The 20,289-nt window shown below is 37.6% G+C and overlaps 1 protein-coding gene across 1 annotated transcript; it reads left to right on the top strand.

Moving 5' to 3' along the window:
• The first annotated feature begins 856 nt into the window (after positions 1-856).
• LOC139742994 (uncharacterized) lies at positions 857-18,001 on the top strand. Its single transcript, XM_071653501.1, has 11 exons — positions 857-943; positions 2,010-2,082; positions 2,661-2,805; positions 4,766-4,947; positions 7,277-7,376; positions 13,162-13,269; positions 14,185-14,291; positions 14,764-14,981; positions 16,309-16,385; positions 17,026-17,188; positions 17,839-18,001. The coding sequence occupies exons 1-11, from the start codon at positions 904-906 to the stop codon at positions 17,871-17,873; spliced, it is 1,248 nt and encodes a 415-aa protein (XP_071509602.1). The 5' UTR covers positions 857-903; the 3' UTR covers positions 17,874-18,001.
• The last annotated feature ends 2,288 nt before the right edge of the window (positions 18,002-20,289 follow it).

The raw sequence follows: 20,289 nt of genomic DNA, 5'->3' as shown, positions 1-20,289 counted from the left end.
AAACGTCATTAAAACAGTCAAAATTCACAATTTGCGGCGCGCTTCGCGCGCAAATTCTTATACAACTTTTGTAGTTCGGTCGTCCAAAGAATATATATATATATATATATATATATATATATATATATATATATATATAATTGTGTGTGTGTGTGTGTGTGTGTGTGTGTGTGTCATCATTGGTATTGGTACCGAAGGTCCATTTTTTTAGTGACCGCACCCCCCCCCCCTTGAAAAATCCTGGCTACGGGCCTGCCCTATAGCTCTCATTCACTTGGATCACTGGTCAAAATGAAACGGGCTGCTGGTATCCCTCGGGCATCCCTCGAATGAAAAAGAAACTTTAGAATTTGTGTGAAAAAGAAAGAAAGAAAAGAGACAAACACATCAAACAGAAGGTAACAAAACATCCACCCCCACCTAACCCCATATCCGGTGAACCTGCTCACAATTTCACTTACTCAAATGTTTAAATTACAAAATTATAGTGCTGATACTGCCAGGAAAGCATTAATTATTGGTGTGTAAGGAAATAGAAAAACAATAAACATCGGGCATTGTTTATATTTTTCTTATTACACACTACCATACATAGCGCAATCGCTGAAGTGCTGCTTGTATTAATTCGCGGGTGCACATTTGCGTAGTCTACGGTACTCACCTGCATATTGTATCAAAGATTGTATCCACAGGGGAGGAGAACAGTGTATCGCGCGATTTTGGCCCTTGTCGGCGCGGCGACTGTGTTGTGGAATGTACCTGATCGCGCTAGCGCGACCATGTATCACTACGGACGCGGTTTATTTTATGTGGACCCTGTGCATGCACATGCATGCATACACGTAGTAGCTGAAGAAGTGGAGGTCAAATAATATTATTTTTGTCTCAAAGTCAGCGCCAGACATGCGGCTCAAGAGATTTTTGTTGAGATATTATCCTCCAGGTGAGCTTCAACGTGTTTAAAATAGATATGATACATCAAACTATGCAAATGTCGTTGTTATGCCTTGTTTTACGTTTGTTTTCTCTCCGCTACTCCACTTCAGTTACGCGGGTTGTCTTCACCATGAATGTTTGCCATCCCACACAAGTAAATTTACGCGAGCGAATCACAATGCAGTCGTTGATCCAATGCAATGCCAATGCAATAATGGCAAGGCGGCACTGTAAATGACAATGTGAATTTATACATGACAGTAAAATGTGTCTACGTTAATAATTAAACGTTATTCGATATTCGTTAATCAGAAGACTCTACCAAAGAGGTGTCTAATAATGATATTAATGATTCCTTGAAGATATGTACGGCCAATGGCAATGTAACTTCCGTTGGAAGTGTATTGATGTCGGACAATCAGGACAGCTCGACAGTGGCAGTGCTGCAAATGAAATGTCACGATCAATTAAATGACACTATTAGGCCCTAAATGGTATCAAGATTTTAATTTTACCAGTCCTTGCCAAATTGCCAAAGCCAAAGGAGCAAGATTGATCATTGTTGTCAATGCTAGTGCCACACAAGGAAGAGGGATTCAAAGACAGTAGTTTCTCGCATAGATTATAGAGCTGTAGATCCACAATGTTTTACATCAATGCCAAGTTTTGTTTTCAGTGAACTGAGTGAAGTGATCATTGGTGATGCCAGGAGATTGTATGGTGGGGTGCGTTCGAGCGCTCAAAATGTGACAAAAGCGAAGCGAACCAAAAAGTGAACCATATCCATAGCCCATAGATCTCTATACCTACGGCCTACTACATGTATACCGTACTGTGCGAGATTTGGAGCGTTCGAACACTCTGTTTGAGAAAGCGTAGACCTAGAAAAAAGAAGAAATAAAAAAATAAAGAATAAAACACACACTCAAAAAAAAAAGCTAAGAAATGTTTTTGTCACATTTTTTTCTTCTAATCCACAGAGTTATCAATATCTCGACGTTGAGGTTCATTTCTGTATGAGTACAATATAGATTTACAACTTTGATTGTTGTATATTATTTTTGTTTTGGAAGGTATAATCCTGGAGTATGAACAGTCCAATATGCTGAAGACCAAATCCATTGATCTTCTGGATCTCAAACCAGGGTAAGTATGCCTGTACTCTGTCTTTTGAATTCACACTAACAAATATAACCTGGTGGTAGGACTAGGATCCCTGAATCATCTGTCACAGCTAAAATAAATGGTCAGAAAGGTATTCTAACAGAATTTCTGGGAAACTTGCTTTTGTCTGGTAACTACTGTGAGATTCAAAACTTTCGGAATATGAATTATGGCACAGCTCTGGTAGAGTCAGTGATATCCACAACATGCCAAGTTTTCTGTTACAGTGCTGTATTTTTGTTGAGTTCTAATAGCACATGCAGTGCTTGTTCATGTGATAATCCCATTGGATCATTAGCAAGTAAGTGAAAGTAGAATATGGTCTTAATATCATGTGACCATTGGTGAAATTACAGTGTATGTCTGCCGAAAATATATGTAATGGCTACCAGTAAATTTTAGGTCAGTGTAAGACAAGATATTCATAAAGTTTTTTTTTTTTTCAGATATGTACAATTTATGGTCTGATTAAAATCATAAGCTTCATTTTAAGTTGGACTTGCAAAGTGTGTGTGTGCGTGGTTCTCACCACAATGTTGTGCTTCTGAAAAACCTCCCAGAACGGACATTGACCCCATCCTAGACGAGATTGTACGCAAGGAGCCTCTGGTCACCCCAAACAGAACGGAACAGGTCAGACAGCTCATTGAGAGACTACAGGAGAAGCTTGCCAAGCCGGACGACCACAAGTTCTATCTCTTCAAGGTACTAGCAGGATGGAGTGGCAGTTAAAGGACAAGTTCACCTTCATAGACATGTGGGTTGAGTGAATGCAGCAATATTAGTAGAACACATCAGTGAGAGTTTGAGCAAAATCGGAGAATCCGTTCAAAAGTTATGAATTTTTGAAGTTTCTGCTCAGTCACTGCTGGATGAAAAGACTACTATAGCTTGTGATGTCACATGAGTACAGCGATATAAAGAAAGAATAAGGAAAATTCAACATATCTCCATTTTTCTCGCATAACAAAATAACGCTTGACTTCTCTCTTTCAGAAGGCAGGGGGAATAATATTACCCTTAACATACGTCAGTAGCAAGTCGAAGAAATGTGCACTTTATTCAAAAAGTAAAGTTTTGTGAAATTCTCTTTTTATTTTCCTTATATAGTTGTGCGCATGTGACATCATACACTGTTAGTCTTCTCTTCCAGCAGCGACTGCGCAGATACTTAAAATATTCATAACTTTTGAACGGACTGTACAATTTTCCTCAAACTTTCACTGATGTGTTCTACTAGTATTGCTGCATTTTCTCAATCCTTATGTATATGAAGGTGGACTTGTCCTTTAACAATTTGTATTGTGGGATATACATGTATGCTGGATGTAATCACATTATCATATACTGATTCCATTACATTAAGTTCTTAGATTTTGTCTTCAATTTCTTTGATACTGCTACTACTACTACTACTACTACTACTACTACTACTACTACTACTACTACTACTACTACTGTACTACTACTACTACTACACACTACAACTACTATTACTACTACTACAACTACTATTACTACTACTACTACTACGTACTACTACTACGACTACTACTACTACTACTACCACTACTACTAGTAGTAGTGGTAGTAGTAGTAGTAGTAGTAGTAGAAGAAGTAGCAGCAGCAGCAGCAGCAGTAGTAGTAGTAGTAGTAGAAGATTTGATGCTGACCCAATATGTTGGGCTGTGGCTATCCATGCAAGAAATCAATGATAGCCTAGGTCAAGTAAACTTGGACTTGTTGAAACACTGAAGTTACGATGATGTGAATGTATGTGGGTTAATTAGCATGATGTGTACAGGAAACGTGGAACTCAGTTTTCTGGGATTTTAAAAACAGAGAGAGAGAGATCGAATTAATGCGAGTTTACATGTATGTTCCCTTCTTTGTGTTGATATCCTTCTTAGATATTGAAAGGTTCAGCATAGAACCAGATACTGTATACGCTATATATTTCGCGGGGGTTTTATTTTCGCGAATTTCGCGAGTCGGGAGCTATTCGCGAAATTAACAACACGCGAAAATATTACCTTCCAAAATGAATCCCTTGCCTGATGATACGAACATTTCAGTACTAGAATACCATGTCACGGCTTACCGAACAGACCATACTGGCTAAGCTTGTTTACGCACGTCCACGTCTACTTACGAATACTGTAGAGAGCCAATCCATTATCGCAAGGGAACCACTCGATCTTCAGAAATCTAGCGCGATGGACTTAACCACTTCAAAAATGTTGAATTCTAACTTACAGTGTACTAGTTCGCAGAGTTTGGCAAGTCTTTTTCATGCAGTGTATAACTAGTATCATTCTTATATGCTAGTAAGTTGAAAATTCACACTTTCTTTGCCACTTCATATTTTCTCTGGTCCCCCAATCGCGAATTTAACCACTCGCGAAAATGTGTGACAGCGGCAATTCGCGAAAATTTATGTACGCGAAAATTATAGCGTATACAGTATGTAGAATTTAAAATCCATTGACAATAAAACTGTTGCCCTCAATGCTGCATTGACTTGAACAGTCACGAATGAGTTCTAGAGATACTTTTAAATGTTCAGGTGATATGTGATTTATAACCTTCACTCATGTCTTGTATTGCCTCATTTCTATCATAATGTTACTCTCTGTTTTGTTTTGTTTTGTTTTTGTCTATGTAGGTCCTTCGAGCACACATCCTCCCTCTGACCAATGTGGCCTTCAACAAATCCGGGTCCAGTTTCATCACAGGCAGCTATGACAGAACGTGCAAGGTGTGGGACACAGCCTCAGGGGAGGAACTCCACACGTTGGAAGGGCACAGAAATGTGGTCTATGCCATAGCCTTCAACAATCCTTATGGGTAAGCGCATCATGTCTTTGTGAGAAAATGAGCTTTCCTTGACATATTAATATGCAATTCTGTTCTGTGTTTCTAGTCAGCTTTCAGAAGAATGATTTAATGGTAGATGTTTCATCAGAATCGGATGTAAATATTAAAGTCAATTTTGAAGGTTCACATGTCGTCATGAAACAGTGATGTCAAGGCAACTACATGTATACAAAATAGAAGAGGTGATTGTGTAGTTGCCTCTCAATTCTTCCATTGACCTGCACAAAAATCTTTGATGACTTCTTTTTTGTAATAAAAACAAACCAACCCGAAACTATCAGAAGAGAAAAGCAGAATATCTTTCGCATCAAAATATTGTAGTCACTTCTTTTTAATAGATTAACCAGCAATAGACCAATTCTATAGTGTATGGCAATTCATGGCTGTTTCTATTTCTACAACCATTTCATTCACCAACTCCCTCCAATTTTGTTACTAAGGCAGGAATTCCCTCAGTTGTTGCTAGGTAGGGCAAGCCTCTAGCAAGCACAGTGGTTGTAAAGGGCAACTTTTATGAACAAAGCAGGCATAGAATTTGAATACATTTCCAAAACTGTCTATTGTGAATTATAAGGGGAAGGTGGTTGTAGATGCTGTCTTATTGAGGCGTGACATACTGTATACGCCATATATTTCGCGAGTCTAAAATTTCGCGAATCGGGAATTCCAGACAATTTCACGAGTGGTTAAATTCGCGATCGTGGAGTCCTGTACTGGCACAGAGAAGTGTACACGCATACGTTACATTACATTCACATCGGGATCAGAGTCAATATTTTTGTGTGTCTTTAATTTCGCGAATAGCACCTGACTCGCGAAATTCGCGATAATAAAAACCTCGCGAAATATTCGGCATATACAGTAATTTATGTTTTATTTTGGTTTACAAATGTATAGGGGAGTTGTGAAGTGCCAATGTCATGACTTCATCTATTTCGCATATATGCAGTCTCTTGTCTCAAATACAATTTTGTTGGAACTTCTATCATTCTGTCCATCTCATTTTACTCCCATTTATCAGAACAAACTTGAAGATGGAGTGGCTTGCATTTAGTATTTTTTATTCATTGATTATTCTTTATTCATTTATGCTATGAAACATCAAGTCCATATTAGCAGACTGGTCCAGAATCTGCCAAATTTCTTTGAAAGACTGCATCTTGCGTGATGATAATATCTCAGTTTGGCTTTTTCCCATCCTCTGTTTTTTGTTTGTTTGTTCGTTTGTTTTTAAGAATTACTGCCCAAACCATTCGGGAGGTGAGACAGCACGCAATAAAAGTCATTGTGGAATCTTCAAATCTTATTTTGTGTTTGCGTGTATTGTATGTCAAAAATTGTTGAGAAACTTGCGAGAAACATTTTATGGTGTATGTTCCATCCACAATACATGTTGCTGAGAAATAGTAATTGTGCTGAAAAATAAACAATGTCTAAGAAAAGTTTTCCTAGAGCTTTAATTTCGGAAAGAGTTTGTTTTCTTTTTTTCCTAATAAAATGACAATGGAAGGTTTCATGCAGAAGAAAACTTGTCATTTTGACTTATGCAGGGTGATACATATATTATGCAGTTTTCATGCTTAGCCTGTATGGGAGTTGACAATAGATGGCAGCAAACCGCATGATAAAACATCTGGGATGGCAATGAGGATACAAAGTGTCAGGAATAATCTAAGCAGTTTGTACCTGTAGACTATGGTACTAATGTGTTTACTGTTACAGAGCTGCATGTAATATCACATCCATTCAACCTCAACTCAGTCTGCATTTAGTTAACCTTACACTATTCCAATGTAACTGTACATGTACATATTCTCATATTCAGTGAAATAACTGCCCAACATAACTATTTGGATCCATATATTTGTCATTAACAGTTCCTTTTACCTCCTCATCCTCAACCCTAAAGAGAGAAAAAAAGACAAAAATGCTGACCATGGTGTGTTCTCTTTTGTTTTTTCCTCCTTTGATGTTACCATGTAAAGCTTTTTTGCAAAAGAGGCTCATTCAATTTTCTGTTCATACTTTTTGAGGGAAGAAGAAAATGTTTTCTGGGTTCTTTGGTAACTTATGACATGATGCCATGTCATTAGATAATACTGTTACAGATGGACATACTAGAATAGTTCATACAAAATTCTTACACATTTACTGCATATCTCTATACTTGTATTTTGCAGTTGTAATGGCAGGAATAGTCCAAAGGCTCATCATTATATTGTACCATCTGAACCAGCTAAGTGGTAGATCCTATAATTTCTCTTCTTTGCCCCCCCCCCCCCCCTTCCCCTAACTCCAGTGACAAGATAGCAACTGGTTCATTTGACAAGACCTGCAAGATTTGGAGCTCGGAAACTGGCAAGTGTTATCACACGCTACGAGGACACACATCTGAAATAGTAAGCTATGTTTCTGTTTCCTTTTGTTATGAAGGCTAAAACTTGTGCTTTATTTTCTTTTTTTTTTTTCTGCCCTGCCTTCTTCTTGTGTGCACATGAGCGAAAGCATGATTCTTGCACCCTGTTTGGGAGTAATCTTGACTAAAAGATGAAAGAATCAAACCCTCCTGCCAGCTCCCAGATCATGGGAGTATTGCTTTCTGTTTTGTCCCACATATTGAGAATAATGCTGTTCACTTCCGTATGTTAATTGAGTATTTTTGGACTGTTGAGCTGTGTGGTCATTTCAAATTGATACAGAGTAGTTGCTTAATGATGATATGGAATAAGTTTTGTGTATGGTTGTGAAAGTAATTTGTATCAAACTGCTGCATGGAGATTTTGGCTGATTTTGATAGTTGAGTGGGTTCGCAATTCATGCTGCTTGTATGTCCAGAGCATCAAGCTTCAGGTCAGTCAGATTAGCAGCATTAATCCTGGTATTTGTCAGGCAAATGCCTTGGGAAGCTATAAAAATATGTCTGCAGAAATGCACAACAAAATTACCTTACTTAGAAGCAGGTAGATTAACTGTAGGAAGCAAAGTGATGATAAGTAGAATTTGATATGCATACTTTTGTAGGTATTAAATCAAAGTTCTTTAAGAAAGCTGTGAATGTTGCATTTGGCTGAAGTCCACTTTATAATTTTCTTGAAGTCTTACAGCATGTCATAGTGGCTTGAGATATTGTATTTTGTATCTGATACACTTTAATACTTGTGGTAGGATGGATGGATTATCAGATCTGTGGTTACGATATAAAAGAGTGTACTGTCAGGACACACCAAAATGAGCAGTTTGTAGGTAAAGGACAAGTCCACCTTCATAGACATGTGGAATGAGTGAATGCAGCAATATTAGTAGAACACATCCGTGACTGTTTGAGGAAAATCGGACAACCCGTTCAGAAGTTATGAATTTTTGAAGTTTCTACTCAGTCACTGCTGGATGAGAAGACTACCACAGTGTGTGATGTCACATGTGTACAACTATATAAAGAGAACATAAAGAAAATTTGCCATATTTTCACATTTCTCGCATAATAAGAGAACGCTTGACTTGCCGCTTTCAGAAGGCAGGGGGAATAATATTACCCTTAACATACATCAGTGACAGGTTGAGGAAATGTGCACTTTTTTCAAAAAATGAAATTCTGTGAAATTCTCTTTTTATTTTCCTTGTATAGTTGTACGCTTGTGACATCATAGACTGTAGTAGTCTTCTCATCCAGCAGTGACTACACAGATAATGTAAAAATTCATAATTTTTGAACGGGTTGTCTGATTTTCCCCAAACATTCACTAATGTGTTCTAATAAGTTTGCTGCATTCACTTAATCCACATGTATATGAAGGTAAACTTGTCCTTTAATCAGAATGCAAGTTTTTATTTTTAGGACAAGAAAGAGAATATGAGTCCAAAGCAGAAAAAAAAAACAGATTGTGCAAGGGGAAAGTGCATCATAACCTGACGCTGCACACATAGGTGGGGAAAGCTATTTTCCGCATGTGTCCCAGATCTGGGTCAAATTATCACCTGTCACTCACTTGTTAATCAACCTCTGTGTCAGCGCACTTTGCTAGAGGTCAGCACCGGGTGTGCTGCGTACAGTGGAAATTCTTTTGGAGAACGTGAGCTTTCACAAACAGAGGCACAGATGTTTTTTCCTGAGGGGGAAAGAAAAACAAACAAAGAGAAGACAACAAACATGTTGATTTCAGGATAGAGCACAGTTTGGTGTATCTCTTCTATTTCAGGTTGTTGTCCTCTTGTTGTTTCTTTCATAAAATCAAAATGCTGAAGAGCTTTTGTTGCATAACGCAAAGTCTGCATAAATATGAGCCTATCTACATTTTGCAATCTGTGGTCACTTTGTAACGTCTGCAACAAAGGCTCTTTTACTTGTGATTGTACAGTGACATCTACATACACTGTACTTTAAAATGAGTCAGTCTAGAGACGAATGGAGGACTCACATAAAATAATATTACTGACTGTAAACCTACTTGCAGCAACTGATGTAAACTTCAGTGTGAGACGAAGAACTGGTTATTCAATTACTTTATCTTTTGGACATGTACATGTACATATATTATCAATTTGGGCCAACTGAATTCAGTCAGAAAGAAATAGTGAGAAGGAAAGATTATAGGAGTTGATACTGATTTTGTAAATGATGTGAGACAGACATATAATATGGATGTATGTCTGTGTTTTTTTCCCGCATCTTGTGAATATGTGTGTGTCTGTGTGTGTGAGTTTGTGTGAAGTGATGTTACTCGTCATAAGGAAAAGTGGAGTACAGCTCTTACAAGTCACAGTTCATGAGTAGACTATGAAAGTCTTTTGTTTTTAAGGCTGATTAACTGGAATGTGGATCAATACTAGTAGTGAGTGATTAGGAATGTTCTTCAGTGAACTTTCAAACGTTGGAAAACCACTCTTCAGTTTACCTAGCCACAATGTATGCCTTGCAGATATCAGTATTTCTACACCACTTTTGCTACATTTGAATTTATAGTATTTATGTTTATATCAACACAAATTTGATTGTAACTGTATGATTACAGTGTTTCAGGCAGAGGGTGCTAATTACCAAAGAATATCAAAATATCTAAATGTGACTCTGGCAAGCTAAGTAAACCAAGTTATAGTCTTAGTAGAAAGTTGACAGGAATGTTTATTAGCAAAGCTTCACACTCATTTTGCTACCATAGCAAAGATGACTTTGCAATGATTTACATCTAGATGAATATGATTTTTTTAACCCAAAATTAATATAAACATCTAGATGAATATGTTTTTTTTTACCCAAAATTAGTTTTGTACTTTAGAATGTTTTTAATAGTCCCATATTGCCACAATATATGTCAGCAGCATTGTCTGTTGGAACATTTTGTTAATAGTCTTGAATTTCTTGAGTCCATACAAATTTGGAGGCACTTTACTCTGTACAGCCAACTGTACTGTTTCATTTACCTGGACTACACTGTGGCTCTAAACAACCAAATATTTCACAAATGCAAAAGTGTATTGTAGAATGATTGAATGAATAAATGACAAATGAACAAGGAATTAGATGAATGAATAGATAAATAGATAATGGATGAGGAATATGTAAAGGGATATGTAAGTAAATTAATGATTGAAATAGGTTATTGGTTTACTTTAAGAATACTTAGATAAATGAATGAAAATATCAAACAACCAAAACAGCTGTCATGAGGTGATATCTCTTTAATTGATATTTCTAAATGCCCTTTTCATCTATCAGATGTGTTGCCAATAGGTAAAAATATTGCAAGATTTCTTATTTGTTGTGAAGAGGTAAATACAATGTTACATTTCCTTTTCATTTGTGTCATTTGAGCAGGTATTGTAATGGGAAAGTATTAGCTGCTCCCAAATGCCAAAAGTATTTCAGATGAGTGTGTTAGTTGCTGCCAGCATGATGCTAGTATAGAAATTAACTCTGTATTCCAATCCAGCTATTGTTGAAGAGTAATGAGTTAAAGAAGCCAATCCGCATTCCCCACAGTGCAAGTGAATCGTTCCAATCTAAGCATCTTTTAGTGCTCCTGCCTCATATACTCTGGCCAGCTCCATTACGTTAAATAGGTGTTTTTCTTTTGCACACATAAATGGATAAGCTTAGAGGGGGAAAACAAAAATAAGAGAGAAAGAGAGAGAGCGAGAAAGAGGAAACAATCGTGGGTGCTAATGAGACAGCCATTGTGGGTCACTAGGTCAATTCCGACCACTCTAAGGTCAGTGCTCCATGCAGCTTGGGTCAGTCTGCCCTTTAAAGGGTCAGTTTACGGTCCACTCATCCAACGCCGAGGTCAGTTTTGGCCAATTCACCGGTGAAAATCGGCCGGCTCCGGCTGGCTCCAAGCGGCAGAATTATGCATGCCGCGGGAGAAATGGACAGAGGAAAAATGCAGCACACCGGCCTGAAAAATTTCCTCTCTAATTGATTTAAGTGGTGTTTTTTTTTCCCTCTTCTTCCTCAATATGTCTACCTCTTTGACTGTCATCATATCACAAGTATTGTGTCACTTCTGACCTGTATGAAAAAAAAAAAACCATCAAAATTGTGCGGTCAGCAAAGCTGAATCTATAATTCAAGAGGATGCACTTGGTTTGGCAAGCTTTGATGAATCTGTGTTGATAGATGTTTACTAATGGACATTGCTCTTCTATTTGAGTGACCAGTGGTCAGTTCTGCTGGTGTGTTGAAAGGAGGGAAAGTGATGTATCTCTTTAACTTCTCTACATTGTTGTGATGTTTTATGTCATTGAAAGTGGGGTGTTGTTTACAGTGGTTGTTATCATCGTCTATATCTAGACTGGTATTGATGATATCGTTGATGAAAAGGATAACAATAATTGATAAGAAAGTGTTCATGATAGTGACAGGCATTTTGTTCTGTGTCTGTGTGTGGTGTTTTTTATTTTGTTGTTGTTTTGGGTTTTTTAAAGCTATTTTTAGTAGTTGTTTGATGAAATTTAATTATTACCAATCATTGTCAGTATTAATGACACTGAGTTTAGTCATTGTATGAAGACAAATTTCCCTTCTCCCCCCCCCCCCCCAAAAAAAAAAAAATAAAAAAAATAAAGTGAAGTATGCAAGCTTTCAGAATTTGATTTAATTATCATTTTCAATGTGATTAGTGCAGACTACGTATTCTACACAGTCTTAGAACTGTGAACTGATGTAAAATGATGCCAAGGATTAGAGCAACCTGAAAAACTTGTCACCTGTTTCATCAAGGTTTACTTGGGCTTCAGTGGATAGGAAAAACCAATGGCCACTCTCCACATATAGCAATATGATATCTGGGTCAATACTACTGTGAGACAATGCAATGTATACTGGGCAATATACAGAATAGTGCACTTTCATTTTACCTTGCCCAGCAGTGAGGTTAAGTGCATCTTTGGAATAAGGTGTGTAAATTGATATTACCCTGACATATAGTCTGGATTAGTTGTCATTATAAATGACAGTATCATTTAGAAAGTACACATATGTTTATTTGTGATGTCATCTGCATCATGGAGGGACTAAATATATACATGTAACAATTGAAAGAATATCAAGCTTGTCCAAAGCCAGTTACAGCTGGAGAAATGTGTGTTTGATGCAAGGAGAGCACAAACATGTTTTGAAGGCAGAAGTTTCTATCAAGTCGCTTGAATAAATGTAGAGTGAAAATAACTATATAATCAAGGTTTTGAATGAATTATCATATGGGCTTGGGCTATGACTGTGATGCATTAATGGGTACTGGCAGTATTGGGTTATACTGGTGGGATCTTTCATGGGTTGAGAATTTAAAAAAAAAGATGTTGAAGAAGAAAACAGGGTTGAGTAAGTAAGTTATAGGTTTAGTTCTAGGTGTAAAGACCCCACAGCATGGGGGAGACAACATTGTCCCGATTGAATTAATAATGATATGCTGTCCATTGGGGTACCTGCTAAACTAGAATTGCCTATCAGTGAATATGTATGCACTGAATCATACGCTCATTGGCAATGTTCAACTCCTGTTGAGATTCTTCTGCTGCATGTTTGTTGCGTATAAAGCTGTATTCATTACTGGGATTGTCTGAATATACTTAAGTCAGGCCAGCTTCCCGTTGCATGGTCTCCCTATGCCACTGAGATGAATGCATGTGAGTGATATTGGGTTAAATGACTACATAATCCATCTTCTCTCTGTCTGATCCCAATCACAGGTGTGTCTAGCATTTAACCCCCAGAGTACCGTGATCGCAACTGGAAGCATGGACACCACAGCCAAGCTATGGGACATCAAAACTGGGGCAGAGCTGTGTACTCTCTCGGTGAGTGGATGGCGGATGCTAGGAAGGGATTGCTTTCGTAGAGGGTGTGCTTCCAAAAAATGCCCCCCCCCCCCCCCCCCATAGGAACTTGCTCCATGTCAATGTCAACAGAGTGGCATTGTGAAGTCACTGTTGTGTGCATTTGTGTTTTGATGTCAGAGTTTGATATATCTTCTAATGGAAGAATTCTAAAGAGTTGAATTACCAGATCAAATTATATAAAGTTATTGAGGAAATGTCCTTTGTACATATTTAAAATATTACACCATTTGTGCAAGAATCCATTATTGAGGTCTTTAATTTTGAGTTTTCCTAATTTAAAGTGATAGGTTTATATGACTGTGGTAGCATCTTTCATGTACCCTTTTCCAATATGCTTATTGCAGGAACCTATGACATAGTGCAAGGATGAAACCAAACGTTTAGTGAAATCCTCTTGGCTATGAAAGCTTTCCCTTAAAGGTCCAGTTTACCTTTGGGAGCAGTGATTTCAACAGTGATTTCAAAATTGTTCAAGATATCACATTTGATGCATATGTGTAGGTTTGTCGTATCACAAAACATCCTACCATATAAAATTTTCACAATAAAGCCTAAAATATAAGGAGATATCAGAATTTTTCTCTATAAACCATAACTGTAGACGGTAGTCTGGAGTATTCTTACTATAACTATTGTTCACATTTTGTGTATTTAACAATACTTAACATCGATTATATGGATTCAAATTTTTACAGTGGTTGTTTCTATCCCTAACTCACATTTTAGAACTGTTCTTAAGCACTACTGCTGGGTTTTTTATTTCATCTGCAAATGGTAAATCATGCCTTTAATACCCATGCTAATATCAGGGGCATATGACTGACTACTGTACTAACCAGTGATAAAAATGTTTCTTCCTTTTGCCAAATGCAGGGGCATTCAGCAGAAATCATTTCGCTGTCATTCAACACCACCGGAGACAAGGTCATCACTGGCTCCTTTGACCACACCGTCTCTGTATGGGACGTCAATTCTGGCAGGTAAGACTGCAACGCCCCTCTCCCATCAAATTCCTTTCTATTCCTTTTTCAAACAATGAGGAAACCCAACATCCTTTCTTCTTCCCATCCCTTAAAACAAAAAAGCAAAACAAAACTAACAGCAAAGAATGCTGTTGACATTTGGTCTTGTAGACATCAGCAAACTTATGTGATCAGGTTACCACAATTGTGAATTTAAAAGTATATGCAGAGCAATGGTAATGTGATTACAGGTACCTGAACTAACCATATGAATGTGTTGTTCAAAGGTGGTGAGATTAAGAATAAAAAATGGGGAAATTTCAATTATGTGTTTGTAAGCAAATACAATGTCAAAGTTAAAGCAACTGCCATGAAATTTGATACCTTGTGAAAGTCGTTCACAACTGTGATGCACTTCCATTGCATGAACTTCTCTCATTTACTGCTTATTTGGTGCTTGTCGCATTCTCCCTCTTTCCCCCTCCCCCAGACGAATCCACACTCTCATTGGACATCGGGGCGAGATCAGCTCGGCCCAGTTCAACTACGACTGCTCGCTGATCGTCACGGGGTCCATGGACAAGACGTGCAAGATCTGGGATGCTGCCACGGGAAAGTGCGTCGGGAACCTTCGCGGGCACGACGACGAGATTCTGGACGTGGTCTTTGACTTCACTGGACAGTACATTGCCTCGGCGTCTGCTGACAGTAAGTCCAATAGTTCTGCTCAAACCCATTGAGTCCTTGGGTCATTTTCTGGCAGAAATTGTCCTCTTTATCATTCCTTTAGCAGCTCTGAATTCCACTGCATATCTTGAAGCGGAGAAAGAGTATAAGATCCAATTGAAGTCATTGAACCAGTGCAAAATCAGAGAGAATTTTGCAAAAATTGCCAATTTGAGAGAGAGACAGCAACTGTAATCCTCTGAAATGTGCTGCCAATTTCAGGATTAGTTTTTGATTAAGCATTTTCGTAAACATCTTTTGTTGGATAAAATGAAATAAAACATTGGATTTTCTTTATATCAAGAAAAAATACATTAAAAAATACATGAAAATATATGGAGAGGAATCGGAAATATTCAAATAAAAATATCTGAAAAATGCAAAAAAGGAATTTTGCCTATGAGCACCAGTTAACCATTTATAACAAAAGTCCAAGTCACTATGCACTTGCGGATTATGAAAATAGTCAAATCAAGACAATGCAAATATGTAAAAAATTAGTGTATTGCATGACTAACAATGGATAGAAGATTAACAAACTAGATTATTATCCATATAGGGCATTTAGAAGGTTATTGAAACTGCATAATTTTGTCAGCTTAATTTTCATGTGCAATGTCAAGGCGTATTCAATGAAACACATACAGTTTGTAGGCTGGTGCAATAATTTTCTTTTAGCTACTTTAGCAAATAACCTTGCAATAGTACATCACATTTTGCCTTGTGGTGAGAACGCTTTGCTGAGGCAACCAATGCTTGCTAAATGGCTCAGGTTCCATTCCCACTGAGTTTAGCTGAGCATTGTTGAGTGCACTCATGCCATCCACTCTAGTAAGAGGCAAAAACACTCTGTCTGTCAGATAGGACATAAAATGGAGGTCCTGTTTGTGACAGAAAGTCATGACTCCAGATGAAGTGGTCAACCTGCATACCCACACCAGGAAACAGGCAAATGATGCGGACCTGCCGTGCTTTGCTCCAGCAAAATAGTCAGCAAATGGTATTAACCAGGCACATTGTACCATATGAAGAAGGGTTCCTTGTCATTTGCTTCAGCGACAATTGCTCCCATGAAATTATCTGCACATTAAGCTAAACATATAATTCTACCCACAAACATAACCCTGACCCTAATCCTAGTCCTCACATCCAAACTAAATCTAAAACCCTATTACAACCCTAACCCTAAGCCTTTCAAGAAAATAAGTCTGGAGCAATTGTCTCAGGAGCAAATGTCGTGTCGTCACCATATGAAGAAGATTTCCATAATTTGTTTTGCCACTGGCTTTTACTGTTACCTCTGTTACAGGTACGGCCAGGGTCTACAATGCCGTCAACCACCAGTGTGTATGCAAATTAGAAGGCCACGGGGGAGAAATATCCAAGGTAATGGAGACACTTTGCAGAGAATTCTTACTTGTGTAAGGAGAAGTGAGACACTTTAAAGCTATAAATATGGCTGAGAGTGAAAGCTGTCTTGATGATGGTAAAAATATGTTGCTCATTCTGCTGACATATGAATACCTGAAGAACTAACCAGCCTCCTAAAATTCTGCACTTGCTAACTTGCTTGTCTTATATTTACTTTCATTCATGTCAGAAAAAAATAAACAAGAAAGAGATTTGAAAAAAATAAAGAGAGAAAAAAAATGATAATTATGTCCTTCAGATTAAAATCGCTTTTTCAATTAAAATTGCATTTTCTTCATTCAAGCACAAATGAATCAAATGGAATGTTTTAACTTGAGGTGTTCAGATATGATTGAAATAACTTGATATGCACATATTGCAATTAATGACATAGCAGGAGATTTACTGAAAAGCAGGATTCAAAGTTTGTAGGACGGAATATTGCACTAGAGATTACTCACAAGCAGTTACGTATACTGTATTATTATGAAAAAAGGGGATAGAAATTGAGAAGTAGAGAAATATATTTCCATTTCAATTGAGCCTCATGATGTGATGGTCAAGGTGTTCTTTGCCTTTACCTTAATAGTTTTTTTCATTTTCCTGTCCACCACAGATTGCCTTTAATCCGCAAGGCACCAAACTCTTGACCGCCAGTGCGGACAAGACTGCCCGGGTCTGGGACCCGCAGTCCGGCAACTGCCTACAGACTCTGGAGGGACACACCGACGAGATTTTCAGCTGCGCCTTCAACTACGAGGGCGATACAGTCATCACAGGTGCGTACCATGTTAAGCAATATATGTGCTTATAAACCAATTGTGTATGGTCTTGTCAAATTAACAAGAAGAAAGCAAATTAGTCATTTTCTTCTTATTTTATACTCCAACAGGATATTTATTGTCTCCATAATTCAACATTTTATATCACATTACAAAAAGTGGATAAAGGAAATAATTTGATAAACATTTCCCAAGATTAAAAAAATTCACAAACTATTTGAAAAATATACCTCGTTTGCATCAGTGAGACAAAATAATTTTTGTTTTGTGTCTCCATTCTGATAATATGGCACACTGACAATAGTTTTTATAGTTGCGCTCATATTGTTTTGTGAGATAACGATTTCTAGAAGATTTATGCATATAGCCTAGGACATCTGCCTCACCCACACTGCAAAGATGCGATTTGCCTCATTGAATCGTACATATTTGTATGAATTTTCTTATTTGTCGTTTAAAGATGAGATCTAATTTTGACAAGTAATTGATGATCATTGATAATTTTTTGTGCCTTGTCTGAGTTAAACATTACATTATATATGCATGACTAGACACATATGGTACATAATGGGTATCTGTTCACGGTTCTTCATTTGATAGAAGATTTATATTATCACTTTTGCACACTTTTGGCTTGTTATATGCAGGAAGCAAAGACAACACTTGCAGAATTTGGCGGTGAGAGCCGATCCAGCTCTTCGTTGCGTGCCAAGTTCCGTTCCGATGATTTGACAGTCCTACGTACACCATGTGACTTCAAACAGTACACATCCTTGCTTGTCCTCTGCATGGAATACTTCTTAGAAAATAAAATGACCGTCAAACGTAGAAAATTCTAAATCAGCCCACAAACTTCCAGGTTCATGTTTGCACAGTAAGTATAAAAAAGCCAAAGTTCTTATAGGTGTCTCAAATCATTCTGTTTGTAAACCAGCTATGTACATGCTGCTTAAAACAAGTTGGATTGTTAATTTTTGTTTCTTCGCATGTGTATGATGTTGATAAAGAAACAAAATGAGATGTTGAACAGAAATGTTACAGACTGCTGTCCTTTTCACCAGTTCTTACCATCAAACTATCAAGACTATCTGTATTAGCATGATACAAACAGTGTTATGCCTCTGAGAACATGATTTGTCTTGACAAGTGGAACAAAGCACAAAGCAGGAAAAAAAAAAATGGAGAGAATCTAGGGTAGTGTGGTGTGTCGAAAGTTTTGCCCCTCAGACCTAATTACTTTGTGCAATTTTTGTGAGTTTCTTTGTCCAGATATGGGGTCAGTACAGTGGGACCAAAGGTCACTCGAGGTATGAGAATGGTGCAGCAGTAACACCCTTCTATTCAAGACGAGTCATGTTTTGTGTGTGTGTTATCTGTTTTATAATACAACAGTTTCTTCTTTGCCTTTTATTCTGTTACATTGTGACTTGATCCAATTTGAATAAGTAAACAAAAAAAGGGAAAGCTTTTTCTGCTTAATGTAAGCGTATGTCTGACAAATATTGGGGCTGATTTGTGTTGCAGCTCATCATGCTGGCCTGATAAAGACCCCTTGGATTGGCTCTCAAAAAGAAAATATATAGAATACTTCAAGAGAGTCACCAAGGTTCTGTGTATGTATATTTAACACAAATTCACATTTATCCTAATGTGTAACCTTCTTGAGATCAATGCTCAAGACTCTGAAATATTCAATTTCAGTCTGAATTACAATGTTAATAATAATAGGAATGCTTTTAATGGGCTAGTATCCATCATGGATAGAGATGGTGCAGAGATAAGGCATGAAGACGAATGGTGGTATTTACCTGGTATTACCTTGTACAGTGAGTAGGGATGTTTGGTCTGATGTGGTTCGAGAGTTACAGACCTCTATCTCTGTATTAAAGGCTCTCCATTAGTTGATGTGCGTTTTAGTATAAAACCATGCCTTTGCCCCATTTTACCTGATCCTGATCCATTGCAGTTATGGTAGATATAGAGACATGAAAGATATATTCAGTCACAAAGTGATAAATTATTTCACAGTTGACATGAAGAAAATGTATGCAAATGAATTGTACGAATCAGAGCTAACCAATAGTGCATTAACAAGTGGGTCTGCTAACTTTCAGTGGATTGAATTCAAGTGTCTCTTATGAATAGAATTTCAAGGTGGAAAGATAGAATGTTTCCTGAAAGGACAACAATAGCTAGAAAAGTTTCATGCAAGAGAGTAACCAGCAGTGTTTTAAGCTGTAGTGTTTTCTCTGAATTGTTATGTGTGTGAGACATTTATGGAGCTGGTGTAGGGTGTGTACCAGCAGCTTGCATTATTAGTCTCTCAAGCTTTTCATCTTATACTCCAACTGTATATTGGACCTTCAGCCTTGCAACTTTCTTGATATCAAAAAGTACACTCCAGACTCCTGCGCCTTGATGTGGACTAATCTTTCAGAAGCCTTCGATCCAGCATCTTCCAATGTTGATTCAAATGCCAGAGCAATATTCCTGTGCCGGCTCATATTCACTGCTGCTTTAGAAAAAAAAAAAAAAAAGGGATACAATCCACTTTCTCTGTACCACTCGGTCCACTCCTATTCCCGTCCGCTCGTGTGCCCCCATGCACCTGATGCAAGTGTGTTGATATGTGTAGGTCTGTTGCTTTGAGGAGCAAAAGGGTGTAACATGTAAAAGTTGAACCTAGTTCATACCTTGCTAGTTCCTTTTAAGTGAAGATATGTAAGCCTTGAGATATGCTCTTACAAAGATTTTGTCTTGTTTTCATTTCTCCGTATGTCACATTTATGATGAATGATACTTGTTTGAATGATATTGCTGTCTAGGCTATGCAAGTGCGAAAATTTGAATGGACACAGATTTTGAGTATAACAGTTTTGTACTTTGAAAGTGGGCAGGAGTGGAAGTGAAAATTCAGATTAGGACAGCGAGAAGAGAGGAATTGATATGATTGATCTCAAATGGAGCAGGGAAAGTGTAGAACTCTAATAGTATGAAAGAGAAAAATGGCGGAACAAGGCAGAACAAGACAATTTGAGGGCTATTAATGATTGTGCCATTTTAGTGTTAGTTCCTACAGTGGATTATCACAGGAATTG

The sequence above is a fragment of the Diadema antillarum genome, unplaced genomic scaffold, assembly GCF_040938485.1.
Source record: "Diadema antillarum isolate AM-2024a unplaced genomic scaffold, OU_Dant_1.0 seq00001041_RagTag, whole genome shotgun sequence".
Classification (NCBI taxonomy): domain Eukaryota; kingdom Metazoa; phylum Echinodermata; class Echinoidea; order Diadematoida; family Diadematidae; genus Diadema; species Diadema antillarum.
The sequence above is the reverse complement of the archived record's forward strand: the minus strand, read 5'-3'. Positions and strand labels throughout refer to the sequence as shown.